The sequence below is a fragment of the Cryptomeria japonica genome, chromosome 11 (assembly GCF_030272615.1).
Source record: "Cryptomeria japonica chromosome 11, Sugi_1.0, whole genome shotgun sequence".
NCBI lineage: Eukaryota > Viridiplantae > Streptophyta > Pinopsida > Cupressales > Cupressaceae > Cryptomeria > Cryptomeria japonica.
Genome location: NC_081415.1, coordinates 222,137,862 through 222,161,463, shown reverse-complemented (window position 1 = coordinate 222,161,463; position 23,602 = coordinate 222,137,862). Strand labels below are relative to the sequence as shown.

Below are 23,602 nucleotides of genomic sequence, written 5' to 3'. Positions count from 1 at the left end.
AATGCGATTTGGGGATAAGGATCCTTCCACCATGCTCAATTAGAGAGCTTTGGACCAATTTTTTCAACCACCTTGATTTTTATAGGCTAGTTCTTGTTTGCTTAAGTGTTGGTTTGCCAAACTAAAGGTTTTTGCTATGTTGAATAGTTTTTTCTCGTTTTCCTTTTCTTGCCAAGAGGATTGTTCAAGGATTCTTAATGAAGGCCCTTGGTTTTGGGTTCAAACGATCTTAGTCTTGAAACTTGGTCTCTTGTTTTCTGTTACAAGCTAGGGTTGCCATTGCACCAAAAGATCGACCTGTCAATGCCCGATACAACCACTAGACTTATAGAATCCACAGGAGGTTGTTAAACCATGTTGTGAATCCCCGCGAGGGACGCTGGCCCACTACCAACAATCCCCCTCCTAGCATCACTCGTCGTGGCCTACGTGAGTCGAACTTGTGACCAAGCTTTGATACCACTTGTTACAAGCTAAGGTTGCCATTGCGCTAAAAGATCGACTTGTCAATGCCCGATACAAGCACTAGACTTAGAGAATCCACAGGAGGTTGTTAAACCATGTAGTGAATCCCCGCAAGGGATGCTGGCCCACTACCAACAGTTTCAACCCGTAGAAGAAAATGTTGTTTCCTATTTGGGTTCGGTTGCCTTAGTTGTCACTAAAATTTTGAAATGAAAATATTTTCAAGATAATTGCCAATTCTTTTGGAGAGTATAGTTTTATGTATAAGATTGCCAAGTTTAAGAAGTGGTTATTATTTGTTAGATTTTGTGTGCTTGTGGAGAAAAATTGGGCTCTCCCTACCCAAATCACCCTATCCTCTAAATTTGGAGATTGGGTGCAGCAATTCAAGTATGAAGACTCTAAAAATATTTTTCATGTATTCAATAGGGTAGGTCATGGCTGCAATTCTATCTTAAATGCCAACAAATAAGGATGAAACTTTCATTGTTTTCCAAGAGGTTCAAAATACTAAGTCTAACAAAGGGAGTTCTCTTTTGGATTGTTCTAAGATTGATAATGCTTTAGGGTCTCATGAAGGATGTACCAATGATTTTATGTCTCCTCCTTGTCTCAAGAAAATGCGATTTGGGGAGAAGGATCCTTCCACCATGCTCAATTAGAGAGCTTTGGACCAATTTTTTCAACCACCTTGATTTAGGCTAGTTCTTGTTTGCTTAAGTGTTGTTTTGCCTCTTCTTGTTCCAGTAGTTGTTATGTTTTAGCTGTTTGATGTTCTATTGTGCTCATTGCTTTATCTTCCTCTTTGTACAAGGGATCAAGGCCCTTTCAAAATCCTTGATTATCTAATAAAAAAAAATGCAAATGCTCACACATACATGTATGTCACACTCACACATACATGTAAGTCACACACATGGAAATACTTGGGTGTAGATGCATTCAAAGACAAACACAAGAATCTATATATCATTGCTTTCATATTCATATGCATATAAATGATGTCCTAGGCACTTCCATTCTATATTTTTCAACTACATATTTTTTTTGCAGTTTTATTTTTCATAATTAGTCACTTGCAGACAAAGTTGCATGGACATAGATACAGATACGGTATTTGATACAGAAACAGCCAATTTTGAAGACCTCACTTCCATTCTGTATTTTTCAACTACATATTTTTTTTGCAATTTTATTTTTCATAATTAGTCACTTGTAGACAAAGTTGCATGGACATAGCTACAAATACGGTATTAGATACAGAAACGACCAATTTTGAAGATCTCCAATATGATTACAACTGGGTACGAAATTCATAAAAAACACATTCGCATATATTTAACATAACTTAGAAGACTTTTTATTACTTTAAAGATACACAATTTCTATATAAATAATTGTAAGTTGATTTAACAATTTACAATATGCAAAATATTAGTAGAGTTGCAGTGGAAGATAACCCAAAAAAATAGGTTGTTGAAATAGGAAAATATTTCATTTGTCTATGCTTTGTTGTCAAATTAAAAAAAAATAAAAATCACCCATATCCCACATTCCTTTTGCATTTATGAGTTGTTTGTGATCTAAAATCTTAAAAAACCATGAAATAAAGTGCTTTCAGTATCTACATATACCGTAGGAAGCAAATCAAGATAGACAAGATATTCGGATCAACTATAGAGAGACACTAATGTAAACACCTTGAGTAAACTATTTGAAAAAGAAAAGATTAAAAAAGTAACAGACTTCCTAATCAAGATATATAGTAGAAGATCCAAGATGTAAAAGAAAAGGACATTTAACATACATTATGTTTTGAGCTTTGCCTACTTTTCTTTGCTAACTATTTGTGAGTTCCATAAACTGTTTGACCTCCTAAAAATTATTAAAAACATTCATTCATTCAATCTATAATTTAAATTTCATTTGATCTCTCATAGCAACATATACGAGAAAAACTCATCCAAAACACTCACCGATAAACTACCACATAGCAAGCGTTGATATGTCATATAACAAAATGAAGCAACCAATATAAAAACCACCAATTGTGTTCTTACTGTAAGATTTCAGGATCAACAGACATTATAATCACTGGTAGATGTGGGATACTGTGAAGGTCAGTAGATATTGTATGGGAGTATACGAATACGGGTACTGCTACACTACATTTAAAATATAGTCACTATGAAATGTGGCGACATTAGTAGAGACAAGGTCTACATATTGTTTTCAGAGTTTAGTATTCATTGGCCATTTCCTAAAGCTAGGTGGATCATTGATAGAGTCATATCTTCATTTTCAGGCAAGAACAATGCAGCAGGCAGCATGATTTATGTGCCTGTCTGTTTGGGTGTTATACAATTCATGTGCTTTCAGAATTTTGATCAGCCAAATAGTTGTTGTACTGCCAATCTGTGATGTAACCAGGGCGAGAAGCAACAGGAATTTCCTCTACATCCCCAGTCAGCATTGCTACCACTCGAGACATTGATGGGCGCATTGTAGGCACAGCTTGTGTACAAAGAAGGGCTACTGCAATTACTCTGAGGACTTCTTCTTCTATGTATGTTGATCTTAGTTCAGGATCCATCAATTCCAGCAGTTTCTTTTGCTCATGCAGTTGCCAAGCCTATAATTTGACCAGTAGGTTGTGGCCATTAGTAATGGTCTACACTAAACTGAAATTAAAATTACTGCACAATTGAAGAAACTTTACGACACTATTACTCACCCATTCCAGAAGATAGACACTCTCTTGTGGCAAGGTTGTATCTGTGTTACTCCTCCCGCTCGCTACTTCTAAAACAACCACCCCAAAGCTGAAAACATCAGCTTTTTCTGTGAGGTGACCTCGCATTGCGTACTCCGGAGCCAGATAACCTCTTCAAACACAAACACTTCCAATCAGATCATGAAAAAGTAGGCAGGATAATTGCCAACTACTTTTAAAAGCTTCAACATGTACAACAGCTTTATTAAGCAACCCCACAAAAAAAATTGCATTCATACATGTAAAAAGGAAATTAGAAAATGCGTGAACAAATGAACAAGATTGTGACTAAGAAGAATATCTAGTTCCATAAGATCTTACAACATCAGAACATTATATTGTTTTTCAACTGCTGTAAGGAAACTTCATCTCTGATCATTTTTAGAAACTGAAATCTAATACTCAAGGTGATCTTACACTGTGCCAGCAACTCTGGTACTGATATGAGTTATGGATTCATCAAATAGCTTAGCCAACCCAAAATCTGAAATCTTGGGGTTCAGAGAGTTATCTAACAGGATGTTACTGGATTTGATGTCTCGATGCACTATTCGGACACTGGATTCCTCATGAAGGTAAGCAAGCCCACGTGCAGTGCCAATGCAGATGTTAAACCGAGTAGGCCAGTCCAGGTGGATTTCCGATATTTTATTGCCTACAATTTAGCACACATGAAACTCATATACCTGTTAATATGTTGTGAATGAATACAAAACAACTCTTACAAATCAACTGGTGTGGCCATATATTGTTACCCAATAAAGCGTGTGCAAGGCTATTGTTTTCCAGACATTCGTAGACCAAAATACGATGTTCTCCTTCTACACAGCATCCATGCAATTTAACAAGGTTCCTGTGTTGCACTGCAGATATTGCAGCTACTTCATTTATAAATGCACGCTTTCCTTGCTTAGATTCAGATGACAGTTGCTTCACTGCTACTAATTTACCATCTGGAAGAATGCCCTGTTATAATGCCATAGTCAAGCACAAGAAAAATCAGATAAAGTAAGGAGAGATTTAAGGATAAAGAATTAGTTGTAATTGGCACAAGCCATGAGAAAAATTTACTAGGAAATATAAATTATGGAACTCTACAGAATTTATTTGTGTACGCAAATCTAAAGCAAGTGAATGCAAATGCTGGAACGCTTGGTAACATACCCTATGAACTGTACCAAATCCTCCCTGGCCCAACTTATTTTCTTCACGAAAATCGCTTGTTGCATTCTTCATGTCAGTATAGCTGAAAATGTTTGGTTTTGTTTGAATTCCTTTAAGTACTGATAAAGAAGCAAGATGCGATGAATATCAATACCATTACGAAATTCATCCAAATTAAAGTCAATTCAATTGGAAGAAAGATATAAGTATGATTCATGAAATTTCACCTCCTCAAAGATCTTGCTATTACCTTCTTTTTCCTGGCATTTTCTGACTTTCCTCCGCCAGAAAATGATAAAAATAAGACATATCAAAACAGCAGACATTCCACCGAAAACAATTCCAATCACTGCTCCGGTGGTCATTTTCTTCGAAGAGGACTTGAGAAGTGGAAGATCTGAAACAGTACTCTTGAATTCTACACACAATAAAATATTAAGCAGTAAAGATGGCAAGGCTTTGCATGCATTTAATGTTGTAAATTACGTAATGGCTTTGCAGACAACTGCTAAACAATGCATTGTAGTAAAACAATGCACATTTTTATGCATTTCCCTCATCCCTAACAGAAATAAGTTTTGTTTAAATCTTTGTTAAATTAAATAAAGTAGGATAAAGTTCCCGCCATTTTCTTTACCAGGTGTAACACTTATGGCTGATATCAAAGGTCCATAGGTTCCGAGGCTTGTAATACAGCACGTTCCCTTCCCACTCCAGAAAAAATGAATTTCAAGGAAATTTTCAGTCACAATTGTGCTGAAATTTCGATCAACTGCTATAAATGAACCTCCTGCCTCCTTTTGGATGTTGAAATTTGTTAATACTTTATTCCCCTACAGCATCACGGAACAAAAAGCTGTAATTCTTAGGTACCATTCAGAGCTAGTATCCACCCAATGAGAAAATAAAGAATCCAAAGGAGATTGCATACATTATGATTGTCAGACTAATGTTTTTGATGTGCATCACACTTACAATTTGCAAAATGCAAAGCACTATAAAAGTTAAAAATGCAGAAAATAATCTGTAACCAACCTCTTCCCTGTTAAAAAAGAGGAAATGCATGGACACTTTTTTCAAGAGATAATTAAAATCAAACCATTAGAAAAGTGGGTTACACATACCTGAATGGACACATCAAAAAGGCGTTTTCCAAAACTCTTCCAGCTTTCTGTGTCTAGAATATCTAATTCAGCAAACTGTAGTTTTACTGTATATCGTCCATTTTGAAGTCCTAAACCATAGTACCTTAGTGAACTGGGAGATAAGCGTGCTGTTTGGTAGAGTTCTGTATTTAATGTTTTTCTAAATTGAGATTGATTGGATTCTGTAAACTTCGGTGCTGGATTGTCCACAAAATTTCCAGTATTGCTCACTCCCCACTTTTGTGTATCACTCACATAAAATGAGGCAGCATCAAGTGTTTCGTCGTCACTTTCATAAACAGTTCCTTTCTGTGGAGTCATTTGTAAGCCGCCGCAGTTTATTGCAAAGTGGGAATCTGAAAATTTAGAAGTTAAACTGTAAAATCAACAATATGGTCGAGCACTCTTTGCACAAGAAAACATAATGGTTATTATTTCTTTCTTGTGAGAAACAAACTTTATTACAGAACCAAACTAAAATAAATGCTTCATTCATAGGGAGCAACAGCATAATTATAGTCATCTAGTTTCCAGAGTCCATCATGTTAGATGTTTTTGCTTCTGGTTTAAACTGTGTGTGAAACCTTTTCATCATCAATATTTTGAATCATACTACATGACCAATGAAAGCATAGATAGAGAGCAAAAATGGATCATGCTTTCATCTTCTCTATCTATGTTTTCATTCTGATGACGAATCATGTATTATGATCTGAAACGTTGATGATGAAAAGGTTTCACACACAGTTTAAACCAGAAACAAAAATATCTAAGCATAATTGTCATCTTTTTAATTGTTCTTGGTCATTCAGAAACAGTTGATTTTTATTTTGTTTTCCAGAAAGAACTGGCCAATTCCCTCCTAGAATGTTCCTTCTTCTTCCTTCAATCCAATCCTCTGGATGAGGAAAGCAGTTGAAGTAAAGATGAAGATTCAAGGTGAACATTTACTTTCTTATGCCAAAGAAAAAGAAGTTTTCGATCCTTGTGTTCACAACTTTGGATATTTTGGCAATACTAAAGTCCTACTCGAGCCCTGAAAGTCTATTTACTTGGAATCTGTAGAAATGTGGAAAATGAAGCTTTTACTAACATACCGTGTGTAAGTCCTTGTTAGTAACTATAAGTCCTAGAACAAGACTTGATGTGCACTCCAAAGAGAAATCTCTCAATATTTTTGTTGTTCACTGGTTCCAGTCAGAAAAGTTTTAGCAAATAAAGAAGATGAGGAAAATGACAAAATATAGACTAGCTTCAAATAAAAAGTATTCAGAACCCTTTTTAATGAGCTGTGAAATCGTCAGACTCAAATTAAAATGGATATGTACATTATGAGGGTTTTTTACCCAGACATGACAAGTGAATTTGAAGATCTTTACAGTTTTGTGACAAATATTTAGAAAGAAAGTCACTTGGGCTGCCTCTGCATGTGTAAATTCCAATGACATGGAAGAAGGCATTTGGAAATCCCAGCAACGAATAACCTTGTTCCAGTTTTCAGTTGAAGCAAAAGAAGAAGTTTGGCAAGTGTGTAAGAGATTGGAATCAAAGACCATGAAGAAGCAAAAAAATGCTTGGTCAGCTACAATGCAGTTCTTAATCTCCTGTAGTTCAACTTCAAATGGACCTTGGATATTGACTCAACAATCTTCTAGGCAGCCATCACTATTCTTCTTTCATGTAACTTCATCATTAATGACAATACAAGTTTCAACTGCATCCCCAACAACCTCTTCTGAGCCTACTTCCAAATCTCATCCTTGCCTCAATGTCAGGAATTGTTGCTAGGGATGATCATTCAACATAGAGAAGAAATATCTAGGGAGTCACTAAAATTTTATATTTCATGTCTTATAAGGGGAGAGGATCTAGTAGTTGTACACCCTAACTTCGTGTTTCTCAAAATCCTACTTGGAAATTTCAAATCACTCCCAACTTTTTACAGCAGCTTACTTGGCAAGTCCCCTGCTTATAACTAAGGTTTCAGGGCCACGTCATCAAATATGATGCCACATCAGCATGCTTTTTGCCAAGGTGTCCAAAACAGCCCAAAAAAAAAGTGAGACCAGTAGGCGTGCAAAAGTGGCCCCAATACTTGTGCAGCTGATGTGGCATCACATGATTGGTTACTTTTTACAACAAATGGTATATTTCATGCAATTATTGGTACTTATCATCAGCAATAACTATAAAGTTACAACTATTGGTGCAATGTTGTACAAAAGTTGGACATTAAATCAGCAAGTATGGGGGTATGAAATCAACAACTTCTATCACAAGAATTGGAATGCGCCCAACTACTTGATCCTTTCCCCTAGATATTATGTATAACAAATTTGTGATAATGAGGGAGATGCCCAAGAAACCACTAGAAAGCCTTGAAAATGGCCTAGAAATGCTTGGTGGTGTCCATAATGTCCTGGAACATTTTCATTTTGGGTACTCCCTGACATTTTAGGGCACAGTTATGCTCACAACTTAAATTGTATATTTCATGTCTTATTCAATATGATGAATAATACATTTGTGATAATAAGGGAAATGCCCAGGAAACTGCTGGAAAGCCTTGAAAATGGCCTGGAAATGCTGGGTGGTATCCATAATGTCCTGGAACATTTTCAAGATTTTTCTGGGTACACCTTGACATTTTAGGGCAGCTCTAAAAGTTTTCTTTGTCTTGGAAATGGTAAAATGGTGATGTCACATCCCCATGTCAGTCCAATCTGATGGGTTCTTTAATAAACAAATAAATAAAAGAAGACATAATGAAAGAATGGTTGAAAACATGAAAGGAGGAAAAATGACGTGAATTGACCTACGAGAGACAACCTTCATTTATGCAGAGAGGGGTGGCAGCTGAGGAGAGTAGCCTGTACAATTAATGCAGAATGGTGTCCATGATCTTGGAAGGTGTCTTGGTAAAAAAAGGGAAGAAAATAAAGGTGCCAAGAATTAATGAAAACCTCACGACCCCTCCACAGTCAATTGCCCATTATTTTCTACTGCCTTGGAAGGAAAGAGGGGAGAAGTGCACAAGGGGAAGCATAATTCTGGAGAAGGGGGGCACACATGGAGACTGTGGAGCGAGAAATCATTAAGAAAATGCAATTGGTAGGTGTTTATCCAAATTGCTCAACTGATGATAGCATCCTCCCTGCCTATGCTAAAAGAGAGCTAGTGAATAGGTTATGGCATCCCTGTTCCTCAATGGATCAATTTTGCAGGTTGCATGGAAAATGAGACCTAGAGGTTGATTTGAAAACCCTCACGACCCATTATTCAGGGAATGGGTGAAGCTTTGTTTTTAGAACAAGTAGAGTTGACCATACTTTTCTTTGGGGGCATTCTGTGAAACCGTTCTTGTGCCTTTATACTTTGAAGGTTGTCCAAAGCTCTCATACATGCACATGTGGGAAGGATGCTAGCAAACATAGTGGAGTCGGGCTTTACATGCAGCAACAGCATTGTTTAAAAGTTTCTAAAGCCTTTTCAACAAGGCAAATTGGTGCCTACCTTGAAATCATGGCATTATGTGAGACCACTTTTCTTTTAGGAATCCCATTTAACAGATCAAATGCTTGGTCTATGCTTCCACATTTTGCATACATGTCTACTAGGGCTGTTGTAGTGGCAATGCCCAAAACCTTCCATTTTTGCACAGGCAATGAGGATGTAGGCAAAGGTGGAGGAACCTCGCTTTATGCAAGCCATTTGCATTTTCTTGAAAGTTTCTAATACCTTTTCAGCAAATCCATCTCGTGCTACCCTGTGGGTGCCAACTGCATTTACCTTTCTTGGAAGTTTCTAATTCCTCTTCAACCAATTCATTCCTCTTCAACCAATTCATTTTGAGCGTATTATGCAATCATTGTACTCATCGAGACTATTTCAAAGAGGAAGAAAGCCACACAGGGACAAAGGAAGGGTTCAAGTCTGTCGCAGAACAATCCATAATGTGAGCAACAGAGGAGAATAAATGCAATGGATGGCTGGTATGTGTCTCTATGTTGCTTGTGACCCACTACTCATGAAAATATGGGTCAATGAGTTTGACCCAAAAACTACATAGTTGAATTGTGATAACAATATCATAATCTGTTTATGTTCTTTGGTCTCTATTCTCTTTCATTGCTTTGGAATTGCCTTCAAATTTTCAGAAATGGACTATGATGCTAAGGTAAATGAATATATCTCAATGCTTGTTTTCTTATTCATAAATTGGTTTTGATCAAGTAATAACATCACCCATTAAGTGATTTGAGCATTTGGGTATGTTGTTCATTAGGGGATTATTAGTATAACTTTCTTGGGAATTGATTGTGTAACCTCACATGGCTAAGACTCCAAATCATATCATAACTAACATTATGTGGGGTAAGATTTAAAACTTTAATTCTAAGGGTTATAACTATGGTTTATAATTGATTACACTCCACAATGATTTAATTGCAATCTTGGGTCTCAAACCTTAATTTTTATGCTTTCTAAACATAGGTTTGGTATAATTTGGTTGGAAAATGTAGGATACAATGTAACATAGGTATTATGATATTATATAACTTTTTGTACATGTATTTTGTGGACAATCTTAGTCTAGATAGATCTTTCAAACTTTACCAGATTCATCTGTTTTGGTTCATGCACCCGAACGGGGTTCGCTTGGGTTCGAGTTCGCCTGGGGGTTTGTGTCGGGTACGTACCCAAGGGTTTGGGTTCGTACACCCTAGCGTATCCAAAGGCTTTGAGCACCAAAACATAACAAAAACAAATATTTTTGACCATTTTTTGCATCCAAAAACTCTAAAATGTCCCTAAAAGCACCCCTTCTATCGTTGGGTTTTCCTCACGCATTGATCAATGATGAAGTAGCATACTATTAAATGTTTTTCTTCTGCCATTTTGCATTGTTCCATCTTCCAATTCAATTCTGAACTATCAATTGGCATTTAGCATTTGGCATTGATCAATAATGAAGTATCATACTATCAAATGTATTTAGTTTTATAATTTTGTATATTTCTTTAAATTTTTGTATATAATATGTATATATATATATCTACATGTATGGACGAACCTGACCCACGAATCCAAAGGGCAAAAAATTTTGCCTAAACCCACGAACCGGGTTCATGTGCCCAAACCCGAGCCCGAACCTGAACTGATATCTTAGTAATCATGTTGTAAGGTGGAAGAGATCAAAGGGTTAGGAATATTATTACTCATATTTTTAAACATACATCTACATACAATGATATAAAGGATATAGGGTTGCTATATGTTTGCGTATGACTCAGGCACTGATCATGCTTAATTAGAGTAGTAAGGGAACCCAACTCTATAATGTTGTGTCTAATGGGTGTTGTTCAATCTTGCAAGCTAGTTGATTAAACCTTACTTGGCTTGCATCATGATATAACTCTTCTTGGATGTGGTGATTGTGATCACAATAATATAATTTCTCATTTACGTCCCCATTATGGAATGGTTTCTTGGTCTAATAATAAGTGTAGTTTATGTGAACAAATAGAATCGGGAGATTAACCCACCTCTATGTCAAGGAGGTGAACCTATAAGAGGTTGAGGATATTCGTATTGAATAATGGGATGGGATTTAAATTTGAGATAGTGACCTACATGGATGGAAGAGTTATGGTATGGGTTGCTAAAGGGTGAGCTTACTTATGATTACCTAACTATTGTTAACTATTATTATTTGAAGGGAAACATTAACAAAATCTTGGTTATGGGAACCTAAGTGTAGGTGTCCTTGAAAGACCTTGTAAAGATACCTACGTGTGACTTCGATCCATTTGGAAGCAGGAATGTAGGCAGTCCTTGGGTTTAGGATGCCCCTATGACCTCAAGTCCATAGGGGGAGGGTCAGGGGGGATAACTCCCAAGTTATGGGTTGTTCCTAATTGGTTTGACCTTCTCTTTGGACTAGGCTTCAATGAGCCTGAAGTGGGTATTAGATGGTTGTGAATGAGATACAAAGACCCGATTACTAGTATTTAATACATAGCGTGTTTTGAATAGTGAGCTGAATGAAGTGAAAGGGGTCGACTACCTTATAATCAATTTGTTAATTTATCGAGGAGAGGCCATCTTATGTTGGATCCAAGTGATCTTATGCACTTGTGAATTTTAATCCCAAACCTTTAAGACTTTGTGTATATAGTCCTAGCTCAGACAATTGTGATCTACTTGTTTTGAATTAGGAACCTCTCTTCTAGTTATAGTGATAAGCATAGGTACAGGTGCTGACTTTTACAGCAACAGATGTAGTTGGGACCATATGAGGGCATAGGTAGAGGAATGTATTCCTCTAGCACGTAGACTAGTCCTCTCTATTTGAGGTGATCATCAAAAAATAAATCCTATGATCCACTTAAGCTTATGCACTCAAGATTGATAGTAGTCAAGGAGCATACTATGTTAGTAGACAGTCAACCGTACCACCTAGTTAGTGGATGGATATCACCAGTTGCATGCAAGCGAGGGATACCCCACATTGATCTAGGGTATTGGATAGATTCCACCAAGAGGATGTAGGCCTAGGGGCCAGCTACATATCGGCGATGGATGTCCTTGTTGCTTAGTCATCTGATGGACTGCAAGGATGAGAATTTCTAATGAAGAATAGGTAGGTAACAATTGAACCAATCTCAATATAATTTTGGGTATATCTTGACATGGAAATGGTATTCTTGACCTTGTAGGGATGGGGACGAACACTTTTTGTAATATTGGATGCATCGGATCCTATTCTCGCTTGTTGGTGTAGAAGATCAGGCAAAAGAATGTGACCCACAATGTAGTGCACAGTGCACCAACTTTTCTTTTATCTGGGATGCACTATGGGAAATTGATGTTTAGCCGTTAGGGATATGTTTGTCTCTCACTATGTATATGCTAGTCACTATGTGTGTGATGTATGCTAGAACTATTCATTGAGTATGTGTCATATGCTAGAGCTAGTCATTGTGTATATGTGATGTATGCTAGAGCTATTCATTGTGTGTGTGATATGTATGAGCTAGTCACCATGTGTTTATGAGATGTGTGCTCGAGTCACTCTCTATGGAATTGGAAATATTAGAAGGATATTACCTTGTGTGAATGTGTATGCTTGTACACTATCTGATGGCCAATGGTTATCTTCTATTGAAATGGACTAATTTAATTGATTTCATGAAATTAATAATTAGGATTTAAAGAAAGATCAAGGATATCATACAAGAGGAGAGAAGGATCTCCCTTTAACACTCTAGGTGAACTCCGAAGCCTTTGAATTCCCTCGAAGGGATATGTAGGCAGGGTCATTAGGAATGAACCCTCGAGACATATGTCTAAGTCTAGAGATGACCTTGACCTCAAGAGCTTACCACCTTGACAATAAGCATAAGTTGTGGAATAGAGTTGTCACCACTGTGGTGATTGAACAAATTATGAAGTCAAGACATCTAAGCTAGGAAAAGAAGTATGGTCAATTGAGTTGGTACTTGTAAAAAAAATAAAAAAGTAGCAACCAAGGGGCAGTTTTTACAAGTGAATAAGGACCCACTATGACATTTGAAACTTAGATGAAAAGATTTTAATGAAGAGGCACTGGTGCAGGTGCACCCAAGCAAGCTATCAAGACCATGAAGAGTTATGAATCAAGACAAGTGAATTGGAGTGTTTTGAAGCCAATAATGTCAATTTGTAATGATCAATATGATTTTAAAGTTAAATGTCTTGAAGGTCTTAATAAGGGCTTTAGGACCAAAATTATGTAAGGGATGCCAATAGTGCCTAAATAGGATTTGGATGGTTAGATAAGTTTGTTTGGATTCTAGGAGTAATAAAACATTAATTTTGATAGGTTAGACTTTAAATTATTTAATAAATTGTAAGTTAGAAATTCAAATTTTTGAATTCTAACGGTTAGTTGTTTTTAGGTGGGAAAATGGATTTTAGAGTCTAAACAAGTCTATAATGATAAATAACTGATTGATTTCGGTTTGGGGAGTTGGGGGAAGGTATTATAAAATATTTTAATTCCATTTTGGTGTGGTTGGATGCTACAGTACGGATGTTGTACGGATTTAACAGAAAAAGTGGAAAAAACCTTCATTTTCTTGCAATTTCTTGTGTTTTGTTGCTTGAAAGTGATTGATCTTTCATGGTATAAGCCTTGGAAAATAATTGAGCATTGTAATAAGTGTTTTTGAATGCTTTTGTAGATGTTTTTGATCAGATTTTTCCATTTATTGCTGACTGTAGTTAAATTTCTGGGTTGTGTCATTGGCATTGAAGGCCCAAAATGCAATTTGGAGCCCTTCTATGGATGTAAGGTCCTGTTTCTCATAGATGAGGCTCTATCTAACATGTACCATATGAAAATAACAAGTTCCATGTAGGAAAGTTAATAAAAATTGGGTGTACACCATTGGAAAGTGCAGGTTGAGAAAGGGAAAGTGGTGACTAACTTGTAGCAGCAGAAGATCTACCCAAAGGAGGCATATTTTTTATGAAAAACAGTCAAATAGAAGGTTGTATACATGCTATATGACCTTTGGTTGAGGTCTGGAAGTGAAGGGAAGTGCCTAAACAAAAAGGCCCTTGATTTTGGAGCAAGATGGTGAGGGGTTTGGTGTTTGCACATAAAACAAGATCATAGAACCTAAACAATTGGATTTTCCTTGGTTTGGAGTCATAAAAAACTACTGTTGAAAGTTGTAGGGTTTGAAGATAAGTACTTCATATACTTGCTTTGTAAAAGTGGGGTTCTTGCATAGGAAAAATAGTCTCAGTCTTAGGACAGCAGAGGCATGGTCCAAAACAACCCTATCTAATTTTGATACATGTTGTAATACTCCAAAATGGGTGTTTGAAAATATAATTTTTTTGGTGAGTTCTTTGGGAAAATCTAGAGAAAACTAATTTTTTTAGTCTCAGGTGGCCTAGTAAGGGCTAGTAGCCTAATTGAGGCTTAGAAGGGTTTGAGTGTTTATTGGTGGGCTGGAACTTTGTAACCTATTAATTATTGTTGAAATAGGTGTGAATAGGTGTTTGAAACCATTTGGAACCATTGTAGGGTGTTGGAGTGAGAAAAGCCTTTCTTTATCCATTAAGAAGCCTTTGAAACACTAGGTGAATTCACAAAGTTGGAAGCATTGAAACAAACACATTGGCTTAGATCAGTTTGACCCCTGAACCCTCTGCATCAGGCACCCTACCATATTTTGGATCTCATGTACTACTAGTTGTGCTCATTTGTTATTAGAGTGTACTAGAAAAACAAACAGGGTATATATGTTCCAAATAATGGTACCCACATAATAAGAAATATCTATACAAAAGACAAGCAACTTGTTCAACATACTATCACTATACTTGCCAACAATTTTCTGAACTTGAGGAAGCCCATTTCATATAAGATGAACTAAAATCCTATTTCTAATGAGTGGATAAAAGTAAAACGTGCCAAACATAATGGCTTCATTGAGATATCAGACCTAATATTTGTTAGGATCTTTGTGAAGGATGCATAGGAGGTTGTAGCAATTTCATAACCACTAGTGATGGTTTGTATGGATGGTTGATGGATTGAAATGGCAATGAGTTATATTTTAAAGTGATTATAATAAGGAGTCATCTTCTAAGATTGAATAGAAATATGATGTGTTCGAGTACATGTCATTTTGGAATATCATTGATAGCTACATAGCATTTTGCATGTTATCAAGTACCACCTAAACCGATCTCACTTAGGTTATGATTATTATTGAGTTAATTCAGAGGTGAAGGGCCAAGAATGAATTTATAGCTTTTGAACAGATAAAATGATAATGATACATGAAATCAAATAAATAAGCACACATATCGATACAAAAGACAAGGAACTTGTTCATCCAACTATCTCTATACTTGCCAACAATTTTCTGACATTGAGGAAGCCCATTTCACATAAGATAAACTAAAATTTATGATGAGTAGACAAAATTAAAATATGCCAAGCATGTTGACTTCATTGAGGTATCAAACCTAATTTTTCTTGGGATCTTTTGGAAGGATTTATAGGAGGTTGTGGCAATTTCATAATCACTAGTGGTGGTTTCAAGGATGGTTAATGGAGAGGACTAGCAATGATTAATATTATCAAGTGATGATAGTGTGAAGGACTCTACTGAAACTGAATATGAAAATGATGAGTCCAAGTACATGCCAATTTGGAATATCTTTGACAAATGGTGGGATGGAGCTACATAGCATCTTTCATGTTATCATGTACCATTTTTAAAACCCATCTTTTAATTATAGCAATCGTTTTGAGTCAATTGAAAAGTGATGATAGTGGGAAGGAGTCTATTGAAATTGAATATAACTATGATAGATGCCACTTTGGAACATCATTGACTAGTAGTGGTAGATAGCTGAACAATATCTTGCATTTTATTAGGCACCATCTAAACTCATCTTTCACTTATGATGATCATTTTGAATTGATTCAGAGGTGAATGGTCAAGGATTATCTCATTGAGTTTATAGGTTTTGCATAGATAAATTGATAATGATACATCAAATCAAATAATTAAGCAGATGCTATTGTACATGAGGCCAACTGCAATCGAGACAGAAGTCAATGTTGTCAAGTACTAATTATTTTCTTAAATCAATGATTCCATGTTATGTATTATGATTTCTTTTCAAATTTTGTCTTTATTATTTGAATCTTGAATTTGATAGCTTTTTTCACTTCTTATAACATATTATTTTGGGTGCATGGGGGATGATTTTGGCACATATACTCTAAATCAATCTTCACTAGGTTGCTATTTGTCTTTGGACCCAATCTTGGAGTGCTTCTAGTTATGAGCACTTTTGAAATATGTTAAAAAACATAGACACCAAGAAAGGCAACCTGTTACAATAAAAGCAGAGAATGATTTTTTTGTGCAATACAACTTTTGCCTCTATATAAATAAATTGGAAGCCTAGATTCAATTTTTCAATAATTTAATGACTCCGATTCTTTCAAATTTTGAGCATTTGTATTTTATTTTCAATGTCTATCTATATGTTGATGAAAACCTACGTATCAGGAAGCTATGCCAGTGATGATCATGTGATTGAACTCATCAATATTGTTCCCAACTCAATCTGGATCACTAAGCGGGAGAAGCCTATGTTTTCAGAAGATTTTGCATTGTTAGGTGAGATATGATGTAAGTGAAGGGTCAAGATGCATGAGCCCAACCTTCCGATTGCCAAGGCTAACATCATTTCTTGTAGTTTAATATACTTTGTGTAACTTGCACTGAATAGTTACTAGTTATACTGGAACACCAGCTTCTAGAGAGTGCAGATATTTGATTGGCATTGAGAACTTGTTAGTAAAGTTTAGAATTGGTATTTGATGGAATTAAACCACTTACTCGCATGTTAATAATAAATGTTATTATTTTCTATTCTTACACGTTCTATATTTGTTTCAATGTTCATAAACTGTATTTAGTATGAAATATCAAGGTCTAATTTAAAGACTTCAAGTTTTTGCAATCCATAGTATTAGTAATAAGACCTTTGGAAAAACTTATATAATGTTTATTAAAAGAATCAACATCTTGGACCACAGTGATGAAGATCCACATTATTGAGGTCTGAAATGTCAGTGAGATGGGGATCCAGATGGTTGTGGTCTGGAAAGCCAATGCTTTATCTGGACGTCTTTTTATTTTGAAATTACAATTTCTTCACAAAATCTTAAAACTTTTACTCTCTAGCCGTACCGAGTCCTTGATAAGAGCCACATTATTATGCTATGAACAATCTTTGATCTAATCATAGATCATGTTTATCTATAAATTTGTGAGATTATGAATAATTATTAAGTAGTACGAAAATTTTCCTTTTCTTTTTATGACATACTCATTACACAAGACAAGGGAAGGATCCAAGTGACAGAAATCATTTGAAAAGAACACAAAGAAGGGAAAGAAGCCTTGTATGGCTTGGGAGTTTTTTCTTGTCTCATGTTGACAATAATGTTTGTTGTGAGGGAGTGAAAGAAGGATCTAACAGGCATACTTTAGAAGGGTAACGGGAAAAGAATTTAGGTGTGCCTCATGAAATTGGAATGTAAGGGTTGCTCAAATAAGTTTCTTATGTAGAACCACAACACTCACCAAGCTGGGTTTATTTCTATCGAAAAAGAGATATAAAATCTAATGCAGCACAAAGGAGATCTTAGCTAGAGGATGGAATTACTTGTAGTACCCAAAGTTTTGTCAGCTTCATCAAGAAGTGGACGCCTCTTCATCGGGACTTTGAGAATTAGTTCTTCTTCTTCTTCAATCTTTAGTTCTTTTTGTGTATAGGGGAAATAAATAAATTTTCAATATTTTTTTGAGAGAGAGTGTTGCGGCTGTCCATTAAGATATTGGAACTGGACGCACTAACAAGCTTACAATTAGAAATATAATATCTTTTTAGTTCAAAGAAGAGTTTAGACTTATCTTTAGTTAGCTTTACTTTTTTCAGCATATGCCATCTATGAAAATAATTTAACCTAATTATACATTCACTTTTTTAAATAAACAAGCGAGATTAGGGCATAAAAAAAATGTAATTTCATTTCTCTTCATCATGTCATGTTTGTTGTACGTTTTAAGGCTAACTGTATTCTAGGCTTGATACTATCTTTCTTAGTACATTAAAAATCAAGTTTTTAGTATTTAAAAGCTACAAGTTTACTGAGAAAAATGAAGTCAAAGAATTTGTCTATTTCAGTTGTCTTTTTTTCTAAGATGTTTTAATGTGTTTTCTCTTTGGTCTTATATTTGATTTCAGTGAATTGTTTGTAGACATTAAAATTATTCCACTTCGAATGTTCTTTTAATTTAACATTTATTAATTTCTATTTATCATTTGTTAACCCATTTTGTTCATTTGATTAAATAATATTTCATTATTTAGTTAAATGTGAATTAAATCTCATTTTCAAACAATTCTTATGTTCTAATTATCCATTCTTATTCATCTATTTAATTAAATAATATTTTATTATTTAATTAATTGTAAGATAATTATCCATCCATATTTTCTATTTCTATTTCTCTTTCTTAAGTTTTTATTTAGAAACTTATTCTTCTTCATTTTAGAAACATATTCTTTCTTCCTAAATTAACTCTTCATTTTAGAAACATAATCTTCTTCCTAAATTAACTCTTTTTAATTTTAGCAACTTCTTCATCTTTCATTAGTTAACTCAATCTCTAAATGGAAACTTTATGTGCACAATTATCCATCAATTAAATGAATAATTCATTATTATCCTCTCATGGATTCAAAATGGAAAATTTCTAATTTCAATTGAGTTTGACACCTCTTATTCTGCAGTTAACTAAAGTCTTCACTCTTATCTTCATTTCTCAATTCTATAAATAAGATCATTTCTTCATCATTTCATATTATCTCATGTCTTATACAAATTCATTTTGTTGAAATCAATCCTCAAATCAATCAATCACAAGTCTTCTTATGCTACAGAGATCAAGCATCCATATACCATTCAAGGGGAAGCAACATCTTTCTTTCTGAGCTTTGCAATGAGAATGATAAATAGAATTTAGATTTGATTTTGATTTTGATTTTTTTCATTTCTTATTTTTCTATTTTTTTTTTCATACAGTGGTATTTGGGCCTCTAGTCATATGGCTTCCAATGATCTTTTCCTACTACAGTATTTAGCTCTCATAGTAGTAACTTTGTGATTCTTAGTATTAAAACCATTATGAAAAATAATATCTCCACCTGCTAGGTGTAAGTTCCTATTTATTTCCTAAATCCATATTTGTCTATACTTAAAATAATAACATGAATAACTTACAGCGTGGAGCTCCTCTATTACAAGGAAAAGTCCGTTGGAGGCAAGCCAGTCTGCAGTCAACAACATCTCGATTGACTTGAATGAACGATGCTACTTCATGCTATTTTAAACTTTAAAGGAACAGTTTTTATCTAGGAATATACTCAGGCTTAAGCTTTAACTGCAAAATATTTGGATTTATACACAATATAACTTAATATGTCAGATTAAAGAAGAATAACTTAGCCATTTTCATTTAATGTGGTATATTGTGAACTAGTGTGATAGTAATGCTTGCTCAACAGTTACCTCATATTTACTCTCCAATAAAAAATGACAATAAATGGGGGATATTCTTACCCATTATTTGTCTCCTTTATTTCCAAGTAATTTCCAACCAGATTTCTGTACATAGCAAAAATTAAATTTCATATGTTGTACAATGAACTGACAAAAAAAAAACTTGTTGAATATAGATCCCAACAATAGACACATTTACTCAACAAAATGAGCTGCATCTATTAGACGATGAAAGTAAAGAAAGATATATAAATAGAGGAAAAGAGGCTTAATAGGAGAGTTTTATTAATTCCATTTCTAAAGAACTTCAAATGTTCAACTGATGACTTAATTTCAACAAAGCTATCCACTCCCTCTTGACTTACGCTTTCAAAGTTGTGCCACTCGACCAGGTTGGAAGAGTTCCTGAAAATTGATTGTACGATAGATCTCTGGCACATAGGACATCAATACTAAAGTCAGTCCAAATTAGAAGAAAAGTCAAAACTGAGATTTCACAAAATATAGGAACTCAGATAGCTTGAAATTTCTTTTTACAGAAGCCTGCTCTCTCTATAAATAGGAAAATCTCATTAATAATCAACAATTGCAAATAGAAATAGTAGAAAGAATCTTGTATGAGAGCATAAAATGTGAAAGAAAGGCTGCTTGACTCAGTCAAGAATGAATGTGTTTTTGTTCATTCTTGAGGATGAAAACTCTCTAGATTTGATGGTTACAAGAATGAAAGTCCTCCTAGCCTTTCAATTTAATATAGGAATTTCTAATGAGCTCCATCAGAAAAGATTATCAATTTTTGTTAAGAGTGAAAAAATTATCTAATTAATTATTATTAGGTCCCTATTCACACTAGCATTTTTGTCTGAAGTCATAAGATTAAGACAAATGTCATAATATAATTTGATCGATCCTATCTTAAGATTTAATCCTTGTCTTTATAAAAGGGTTTCATTGGATATTGTAATTACAATATTTTTACATCTAATTAAATCCCAGGCTTCATAACAAATCGATTGCTTTTATCTTGTGTGATAAGGTGTTTTCATTATAGGTGGTCTTGGGTTGCTATGGGAGCTCAATCATTAACTCCAATAGTATTTTGTTCTGGGTGTGAGATTTCTCTGTGCTAAGGTTTCAAGTCGTTTGTATGCTAGCGTTTTCCGAAGATAAATAAATTCGGTTCTGGGATACTATTTCTGAAGCATTTTTTATTGACTATATTACATGCTTGAGGAATATTGTTAAATGTTATCTATACAGATGCAATATATGCAGGCCATACAAATCATTACACTATTGTGAGTTTGTTTAGGCCATACTTCTTTACCTAGCCATTCTGTTGCTACATTATCAAGTCTTTATCCAGCCATATGAATATATTTTGCTGTTAATATTGCTCAAACTAGAGATGCTATACACTTTTTTTTATTTGTCTATGGTACCATACGAATTTGAGGGGTAATATTATTGAATTATTCTGGCTACCATACCTGTTTACTTCTTTAGCGTAGCAGTCAAACTGATGTTTGAAATGCTTTATGATTTAAGATTAAGGCTTGTGGCTAAGCCGTAGACTATAAAGAGTTTTTTGGTTTTTTGAAATCACTGACATGGGACGAAGCCTTGGGGAACAGGATTTTAACACCTCCTTTGGACTATTCCCTTGCCTTTGGTGAAGTTAAAATTCTCATTTTCTTGTGTGAATTCCAAAGATGAAGATTGACTTGTGGGCTCTGCCATATCCATCCAATGCCAGCTTGTAATTGAAGGAATTTTTTAATGTTATCTAGCTGCTATAAAGCTAACTGCAGTTTATTTTTTATGGGAAGTGCCATGAGACTGGACAAGAATGGATAATTTTTTTGTCTCAATTACAGATTGTTGCTTTTGGAATTTGGAAGAGTGAAGTTGGCAAAGTGAGAAATACCTGCAAGGAAATGAGTTAGTGTAGATTTCAAGAGAGATTGCTAGGAAGTCCGGAAGTCAAGATAGATGGATTATTTGTTTCTAAGCTTAAGTTGGGATTGAAGTATAGAAGTGTAGTGTGTTTATGTACGTCTACCAAATCCTTTATTTACAAAGTTTTGATAAAACATCCTTTGTAGAAAATCTATCTTGGAGACATAAAATTCCATAGACAATATGGATTGTTCCATGGGAACCCCTTACACTATAATTTGATACCATATCAAGAATAATTCTCAGTTATTAAATCAGAATTTGTTTGGGGAAATAATGATTGCAAAACTACCCTATCCGGGCAGACAATTGAAGTGTTAACCTCACTAAATCAGCAGTGAAAGTGGCAGTGATTGCAGCAACAATGCCAGGCCTTGAGAATCATGATGGTGTCTATTTGGAAAGGAATTGAAGTGACAACTATGTTATACAATAATAACCCTCCTTCACAATAATCACAAGATGGATTAATTGGATAACTTAGAAGCTGGCATTTGATTTAATGGCAAAAGAGACTTGCAAAGATGGGACGTCCAGTGCAAATGGAATGTTGTGATGTAGGGTTATTTGTAGATTTGATCTTTTTTCTTTTTACTAGATGCAATCGGCCTTGGGGGCCATACCAATTTATTGACTTGAAAAATTTACAGTAGGAGGCTGCTCCATAAATGGAGATCCTATGACCAAAATGATTTAGGACCTATAAAAAAAACTTCAAATGCATAGTTCATTTATAGATTCAAAAATTTAATGCTGTACAAAAGCCTATAAGTTATCATGTCATTTGTAAAAAGAATGAATATTTGTAAAAATTTCCACGCGCACACACACATATATACACAACAATGAATATTTTCCACATCCACATTGCTCCAGTGGCCTTGAATCTGCATCTCTGCCCACCTCATTATCTGCAAACTAACTAAGAAACTCTCACACACACCATAATCCAGCATTGGCATACCCTCCATGAAATGGTATGACCATTTTAGCAAGATAATTCAATACTTCAGGCATCTCAGCACATTAATCAAACCAAAACTTCAGAATATATTAGCAAACCTCAAAGTCTCTGCAGAAAAAAAGAAATTCCTTTGAAACTCCAGTGTGATTTTTGAAGTGAAACCACCATAAACTAGCAAGAGAGGATCTTTCACCACGCAACCAATAGACTCAAGAAGTTTTTTGTTGTCAAGGATTTTTGAGAAGAATACAAATTCTCTCCAAAATGCTGTAGGAAATTCAAATTCATTAACCCCAACAGTGAGCCCTCAACCTCATAACTTTTTGAAGCAATAAAACATTACCTTTCTCCTTATTTGCTCCAACACTCCTAAAATAAATAATTTTTATGGAGCACTTCTCACCTTTTTGAGGAATAGTAATGTTTTCTCATGAATAATGCCTCTTTTCTAAGGTGTCCATTAGAAATAACTTTACACCATCTCTAAAATGAGCTAAAATGAGCTATTACATTTTCAACATTAGACAACCAAAGTGAAATATTAATGAAATAGCTAAAAATATATCCAAGTTGTGGAAAGTAGTCAATTGATATAATTTTGCAATTTTGATCATACCAAAGTGATATTCAACATTAGAGACAATGACTAGATGCACTTTCTACCAATAGCCTACTCCTCCAGGAAGTTTGGAGAGCACGCAAAAGGTTGGAAATTGATTCTAAAAGGATCAAAGGGCTTCATCTAACCAATTAAACTCAACTCTACAAGATTGATCAAATGCTTCTCCAAGAACATTGGAGTTCTCCCTAATTGACCAGTTAGCCTCTCAAAGACTTGGAAACTAGGCAAATTGCATGGCTAAGCATTGAAAGGGATCATTACATGGATTTGGGTATGTGTTTGTTCATGTGTGTATAAAATTGAAAATATCGTGTCCCCTTTTTGAAGTAATAATATTGAGAAGACCCTTAGCTTATTT

General features: G+C 34.9%; 1 protein-coding gene across 3 annotated transcripts in view; it reads right to left on the bottom strand.

Moving 5' to 3' along the window:
* Window positions 1–2,478: 2,478 nt before the first annotated feature.
* The window catches only part of LOC131053394 (probable LRR receptor-like serine/threonine-protein kinase At1g56130), a 130,479-nt gene continuing 109,355 nt past the window's right edge, over window positions 2,479–23,602 (bottom strand). For all 3 annotated transcript variants that reach the window (XM_057987995.2, XM_057987996.2, XM_057987997.2), the window contains 11 exons: window positions 20,065–20,130; window positions 19,760–19,804; window positions 19,421–19,470; window positions 5,527–5,903; window positions 5,040–5,235; window positions 4,653–4,820; window positions 4,403–4,521; window positions 3,994–4,204; window positions 3,656–3,893; window positions 3,200–3,350; window positions 2,479–3,097 (listed from right to left, as the gene is read on the bottom strand). In XM_057987995.2, coding sequence (XP_057843978.2) covers window positions 2,831–3,097; window positions 3,200–3,350; window positions 3,656–3,893; window positions 3,994–4,204; window positions 4,403–4,521; window positions 4,653–4,820; window positions 5,040–5,235; window positions 5,527–5,903; window positions 19,421–19,470; window positions 19,760–19,804; window positions 20,065–20,130 — 1,888 coding nt within the window. In that variant the 3' untranslated portion in view covers window positions 2,479–2,830. The remainder of the gene's footprint in view (window positions 3,098–3,199; window positions 3,351–3,655; window positions 3,894–3,993; window positions 4,205–4,402; window positions 4,522–4,652; window positions 4,821–5,039; window positions 5,236–5,526; window positions 5,904–19,420; window positions 19,471–19,759; window positions 19,805–20,064; window positions 20,131–23,602) is intronic.